We start from the raw sequence: 7274 nt of genomic DNA, 5'->3' as shown, positions 1-7274 counted from the left end.
TAGAGAATAAAGTGTGGGTTCATGAGAGTTGCAAATCATTGTATTCAGTTTCAGTACCTACATTAACTTAGATTAGATCATGTAAAACTAAAAACTCCTTGTATTCTGGTAAGATATCAAAGCATATGACTGCAAAAGAACTGCATGAACGTTTAGAAAGTGATAAAACAGTGATTCACCACTCCTCTGTGAAGTGTTGCTGGGACATAAATACATTTACACATTAAGGAGAAATATATTCCAGAAAATGGTCGCAAATTCTGGATTCTGTATCCTAAAATGTCAAACAAGCTGAAAAGATAAACAGGATAATGATCCAAGATCAGAGGTGTCAAATAATAAAGTACAAATAATTTGTCACAATACTTAATTTTTGGTTAACTATACTTTACTGGAGTAATTATTTTCCAGCTGACATTTTACTTCTTCTCCTTTTCACACAATTATCTGAACATTCTACTCCTTACATTTTAAAAATAGCCCTTTACTCCTATTTGTTTTCATTCTGGCTTCTTATTATTTAAAAAATGTAATCTGGATTGAGTAAATTTGATTGTTGTTGGATGAGAAGTATAAAGATATATCATTCCGACACCCTATTGGTTTATATGATCCATCACATCTGCACACGTCGCGCCCCCTCACACTCCAGAAGAAAATAGCAGATGTGTGTAGTCTAACATGAAGATGATCCATGAAGACCAGCTCCAGACAAACGTCCAACTAAGCTTCTTTAATATGTTTACATTTTACTAAAATACATTCATTTTCAATGGGCATATATGCAGCTGAAACGGTGAGCCTAGTGCATCCCAGATTTATTAACGTTAACATTTTAATAGGACATTATAGTCATTATAGCTTTTAGAAAAAGAGGAAGGTGCATTATAGGACCATGGGGCTCTGCCTAAGCTTTAGTCCTCAATGGCTTTTTATCCACTTACATTACTTTTACTTTTATTCTTTACGTAGTTTTTACTTGAGTAAAAAGTTTAAATTGATACTTCAACGTCTACAGAAGTATTTTAAACCCCAGTATCAGTAATTCTACCTGAATAATGAATGTCAAAACTTTTCACACCTTTCTCCAAGATATACTTTAAAACCAGCACAGACCACCTGGAGAGATACAAACACAGAATATCTCCTAATAAAATCTACTAAAAACTCAGAACTGTAAACAAAAGAAAATTTTCCAAATGTCTAAAGTTTTTATTCTCAAGGTTTTGCACAGGATGGTTTTATTAATCATATGCATGACACATTAATAAATATAACAGTAATAATAATTATAACTGTATATTAGGATTTACGATTGATATTATAAAATCTGATATGTTTTATAATTGATTAGCTACAGAAACCATGTTTAAAAACTTAAAAACTACTTTAAAAAATCGAAAATGGGTCATTTGGCCAAAGTTGCACTAAATCATTGCATAAGACTTTAAAATGCAAGTCAGGATAAGTTGTCAGGTCAGAGAATGCAGCTGCTATGTTCTCATTCCAGCAGTTTTGTTCCAATTATAGACAGAGTCTCTTAAGGAAAGAAAAATATCCAGGATCAGTTTTTGCTGTTTTGAATCTTAATCACAGATAAGAAGCCCCTGATCCTGGATCAGCAGTCTTATTCTGAAACGTTTGGTAAATATGACTCAAGGTGTGGGAATGGTAGCAGCAGTCTCTTTAGCTGAAGGCCAGATAACCCTCTGAGCTGAGTTATAAAAGGCCACTGTGACTGTGATGATTCTACTCTGGGAAGCAAAAATGAAGGGGCTCCTGGTGTTGCTAGCTGTCTCTGTGGCTGTTTTTGCCAAGGAATCCTTCGTGGGGTAAGCTAGCGCACAGTTGTCATGTTTAATATTTTTTAGGCTCATATAAATCATATAAATCAGATTCCTGGAGTAGCAGGCTTTGAATATGGTGTTTATGAAACTTTGGCATTTAGATTTAATGGTTGTAAAAAGAACATGTTCTCAAAAGAGATTTAAAATATTAAAAGCTACCTAAAAACCATCATACAAGGGCCATATAAATTAGGGATATTTACATGTGGCATCTTTGCAGAAATAGGAAAATGCAAATTATGGATGAAAATCGTTGACCTTTTACACATAAAGGTGCTGTAAATAGCCTTTTGAGTTTCTGTGAAAGATATATGTATGAAGTGTATTTGTGAAAAAAATAAAAATAATAATTATAAAGTTAAAAGGGGTTAAAGTATACGTACTTAACCAGTTTAAAATTGGTCTTAGCATTGCTCAAAAAAACCCTCTGTAGAACTTGTATGTTTAGGACCGTGTATGAATGCAGTTCTGTAGAAGTATCTGATTATCACTGCCTAAGATGAGCCTTTACACTTGGTTTAAATTCTCTGTGACAACAGTTTGGACAAATCTATAAACAGTTAAATTCATGGAATTGGTTCTTGCTCTGGTGGGAGAATGTAGAGTCTTGTTCAAGAACTTTTGATAGCGCTTTATAATACAGCCGGCGTTTCAGAGGGTAAGTTCTCTTTACTTACGGTGTAACTCCTCTGGATGAACCAGTACATTCAAAATACTTACCGGGTCCTACAGGTACTTAAACTGTAAGTTTAAAGAAAAAACACGAGAACAACCATCACTGTAAATGGGAACCCATCCACCATTAACCATTAATATAAAACCATGTGATTTATGTCTATTAATGAATACATTTTATTTCAAATCTCAGCATTCCTGGTTGTTATTGAAGATATACAAATATAACTGTATTTTAGTCATGACATTACCAACTATATGTTTCTTCATACTGGATGTCCAGACCTGCTAAAATTTTAAAAACATAACTTAAATTTTCATCTTCTTGTTCAAACATATATAAAATATATTACAATAATAAATTCCTGCAGTGTGAAATGAATGCAACCTTCATTATTTCCATGAACAAAAGGTAAAATGATTGTTCCTGGCTGTTCTTGTGTTTTTTATTAATACCTACTGTTTAAGTACCTGTAGGACCCAGTAATTATTTTGTATTTACTGATTCACAGAGAACAGTTAAACCATAAGTGTTAGGAAAGTACAAAAGTGTAAGTAAGTGTAAGTGTCATAAAGTTACTTAGTTGTTACACTCTTGTTCCTGGTTGTTTTTTATTTATACCTACAGTTAATGTACCTGTAGGACCCGGTAAGTATTTTAAATGTACCGGTTCATCCAGATAAGTTACACTGTAAGTAAAGAGAACTTACCCTCTAAAACGCCGGCTGTATTATAAAGCGTTATCAAACTTTTATTGCTGTACCAGAGTGGGAACTAAACTCTAGTCATTGAGAAGGTTGTAATGTAACCCATAAACACTGACTGATTACTTGACTGTCATGAATTATTTATTTAATTAATTAATTAATGGCCTTCTGATGAACCCCTCACAGAGACCAGGTCCTGCGAATCACTGCAAAGAGTGAGACAGAGCTTGTTCTCCTGAAGGAACTCTCACAGCTGGAGCACCTTAAGGTAAAATATGAATATGTTTTTTTATATATTGTAGATGATGTTTGAATCTGCTGAACTGTTGCTCAGTTTACATCAGCTCGAGCTATTCTTTGAGGACATACTGAACCTTGCATAATGTCCTGCACTCTTTTGAGAACAGTTGGACTTCTGGACGGAGCCTGTGGAGGAGTCTCTGCCTGTAGATATCCGTGTTCCATTCCACAGTCTTCAGCCTGTCAGAGCTTTCCTGGCCTACCATGAGATCCACTATAATATCATGATCGAGGATCTTCAGGTATTGTGATTATGATCACATGTCTGGATTTAAAGGAAGTGAATGGCAGGGTTGTGTGGGCTGTGAATAATAAACTGTTTGTACACCAGGCTCTTGTGGATATGGAACAGCGGGAGATGATAAACACTCGCGCTCCTGAGCCCAGAAGCACTGATGATTTTGACTATGCCAACTACCACACCCTGAGTGAGGTCAGAACTGACGTCTGCGCTGTGGTTATCGACTGTAGATTGAATCAAGAACAAGCTAAGATAATCAGCTAGTAAAATGAGTGATTGTAATATGTGAACTTAGTTCAAGAGAATTCTAAAGTTCTAAATTCTATGACAGTGATGGAGGTAAGGGACTTAAAACGTGTCTGTAAAGTCATGCAAAACAACGTTTATGACTCATTGTTGCCTGGCTGTTGCATGAGCCTTTCCTGCTCTGACTTTCAGATCAACAGCTTCATTGACCTGCTGGTAAGGGAGAACCCTAACTTGGTTAGCAAAGTTGTGATTGGCCAGAGCTACGAGGGTCGTGCCCTAAATGTTCTGAAGGTAAGTCATGCTTTTTAGTATTAAAGATTAATATAGATAAAGAAAAGAACGAAGTGTACAGCATTAAAGTAATCACTTAGCAGGTAAAGATTAATTTCTTTTTTAGATAGATTAATTTATTTTTTTCTGTTTCTTTCGCACAGTTTAGCACTGGTGCTAACCGCCCTGGACTCTGGATCGACACTGGCATCCACTCCAGAGAATGGGTCACCCAGGCCAGCGGAACCTGGTTCGCCAAAAAGGTTCACTTTATCATTTGATCTTTAACCAACAACACAAACTCTAATACTAATAAAAACCTGACAACTGAATCTATTTATTAAAAAATGGTATTTCACTCTAATTCAGCTTTATTTGTGTTTCCTTTTATAGATTGTAACTGGCTATGGAACTGATGCTGCTCTCACTGCCATTCTTGACAAGTTTGACATTTTCCTGGAGATTGTCACCAACCCTGATGGATTTCAATACACACACTCATCTGTAAGCCCTAGATTTGTTCACAAGCATCTCAAACAATATCCACTCTCACAGCAACTGTTATACAGTTACAACAGACCAGTTCTCACTAGTCAACCACAGCTCTGTGGGCTGTTAAACTATTGAGAAACACATAAATCAGTGTATAAGAATTGTTATAATCCACCACAGTGAAAAAAACCTGGGCATTCTTTATATTCTGTTCTGCAAATAGAACCGCATGTGGCGCAAGACGAGGAAGCCCAACTCTGGATCCTCTTGTGTTGGAGTCGATCCCAACAGAAACTGGGATGCTGGCTTTGGAGGTGCAGTACACCCATTTTTTCAGAAAGCACACTTCATATTTTGCAATTGATATGCATCAAAGTGATCCAGCATTGTCATCTTTTGCCATTTTACAATTAGGTTCCGGTTCCAGTAACAGCCCTTGCTCGGAGACTTACCGTGGACCTTATGCTCACTCAGAACCTGAGGTCAAGGCCATTGTGGATTTTGTTAAGTCTCATGGTAACCTCAAGGCTTTCGTGTCCATCCACAGCTACTCTCAGATGTTGCTGTACCCCTATGGCTACACCAGAACTCCGTGTAAGGACCAGGCTGAACTGGTGAGACCTGATAAAACTGTTAACTCCCTTTCTTCTCCCCAGATTATACTTACTTAATGTTCTCTCACAGAAGTAATTTCTTGGATTTACTTTTTCAGTTGTGTCACCAGTTTCCACTTAACTGAGTTGTATCAACTAATAATTAAAGCCAACGAACTCGACTATAATACGTACAAAAAAAGAACAACAGGACTGTAGTATGGTTAGCTAGTATATATTGTCATAAACACACCAATGTTTTTTTCTTTTGCTTTATTTTACCATGTTAATTAATGACAGAAAATCTTCATATTCTGATATTCAACTACATTAAAAAAAAGTTTTAACTGTAACTGAACATTAACTGCCAGTAAACTGACAGTATTTGTAGTACTCAACCAGTCCGGAGTCACATTTATTAACACAGAAAATACAGCCCACAACACAGAGGCCAGATATTTAATCATTATATAAAGGAAAGTTGTATACTTAAGGAAAGGAAGTCTGAGGGAATTGGCTACACGCTGATTTTGAGTAAAGGGGGATAACATGCCAAATATGCAAAATAGATGATGCCTGGAGCAAATGTGAAATGTGTGAGCAGGGTTTAACTGCTCAAAAGAAACTTCAATCCCCAAACTGTTAGTGACCAATTAAATGACAGGCTTAGTCATGTGCTGTATTTACATCCCAATGATACATCCCGATTGACCAAATATGCGTTTAATAAGTAAATCTTACAAATCAACTGTATTTTATTAAAACAACTTAACTAACTCAAGTTTTAATCACTAAAACACATTTGTTCTGAGTAAATGCAAGAACAAGATGGGAGTTTTTATTGTACTTAGTTCAATTCTTCCATGGCTTTATGTTGCATGAAAAACTTTCCCATTATGTTCTTTCAGCATGAACTTGCAAAGAAGGCCGTCACTGACTTGAAGAGTCTGTATGGCACAAGCTACAAATATGGCAGCATCATCACAACTATTTGTAAGTAAATGAATAATGCATATTTTGTAGTTAAATATAGTAAATATGATCTGATTAAAAGTAGTTTGGTAAAATGTCCAAACCACTAATTGTTAAGGTTAATTTTTGTTTGGAAAAACAGCAGACGTAAGATAGCATACCCTAATAAAACCATACAATACTAAACCATTGATTCTGCTTTAAATTAAATCCTCATTTTGACTCCTGCAGGTTTTAGTGTTCTTCTAATATAATAATGTCCACTATAAAGAAATTGTCAATGATATTTTTTAGACCAGGCCAGTGGAGGCACCATTGACTGGACCTATGACCAGGGCATCAAGTACTCCTACACCTTTGAGCTGAGAGATACTGGTCTCTATGGGTTCCTCCTGCCTGCCAGGCAGATCATCCCCACCGCTGAGGAGACATGGCTGGCCCTCATGGCAATCATGGAGCACACCAAGAACAACTCCTAAACAACTCAACTACTAAAGCAGCAGCTGGGTTACCAGATGGGATGACCTAAGACATTTTTTAGGGATATCTGTTTATTATTCCAGCCAATGGATCCAAAGTTAATTACTCAGACTTTGGTAAACGTAATGTTCTGGGCCCACATGCTAAACATCATCCAGCTTGGTGAACTGTCCAAAAAAGTAAAATAAAGTAAAAACTGCTCAAATGACCCAACATATGCTTTCTGTTTTATATTTATAAGTTAGACTACTAAGTATCTTTATGGATAAGGAATATTTTTAATTCTGGGTTATCTGGTGCTGTAGTTTCAGACTGTATACTATACACTGATGCAGTGTATTAGGGGTAAGTGTTAATATATAAATACAGTAGTTATCTACTAGATACTCATCTTTGTAGTGAGTTTAATAAACACAATAAACCACAATAAACCTCTCAAAGACTGAA

General features: G+C 36.0%; 1 protein-coding gene across 1 annotated transcript; it reads left to right on the top strand.

The window, feature by feature from the left end:
• The first annotated feature begins 1726 nt into the window (after nucleotides 1-1726).
• On the top strand, nucleotides 1727-7040 carry LOC103029000 (carboxypeptidase A1). The gene is made up of 11 exons (XM_015601544.3): nucleotides 1727-1832; nucleotides 3417-3498; nucleotides 3638-3772; nucleotides 3862-3963; nucleotides 4210-4311; nucleotides 4455-4553; nucleotides 4684-4794; nucleotides 5006-5096; nucleotides 5197-5396; nucleotides 6284-6368; nucleotides 6642-7040. The coding sequence occupies exons 1-11, from the start codon at nucleotides 1744-1746 to the stop codon at nucleotides 6824-6826; spliced, it is 1281 nt and encodes a 426-aa protein (XP_015457030.3). The 5' UTR covers nucleotides 1727-1743; the 3' UTR covers nucleotides 6827-7040.
• The last annotated feature ends 234 nt before the right edge of the window (nucleotides 7041-7274 follow it).

Source organism: Astyanax mexicanus, chromosome 10, assembly GCF_023375975.1.
Source record: "Astyanax mexicanus isolate ESR-SI-001 chromosome 10, AstMex3_surface, whole genome shotgun sequence".
In the NCBI taxonomy this organism is placed as follows: Eukaryota; Metazoa; Chordata; class Actinopteri; order Characiformes; family Acestrorhamphidae; genus Astyanax; species Astyanax mexicanus.
The sequence above is the reverse complement of the archived record's forward strand: the minus strand, read 5'-3'. Positions and strand labels throughout refer to the sequence as shown.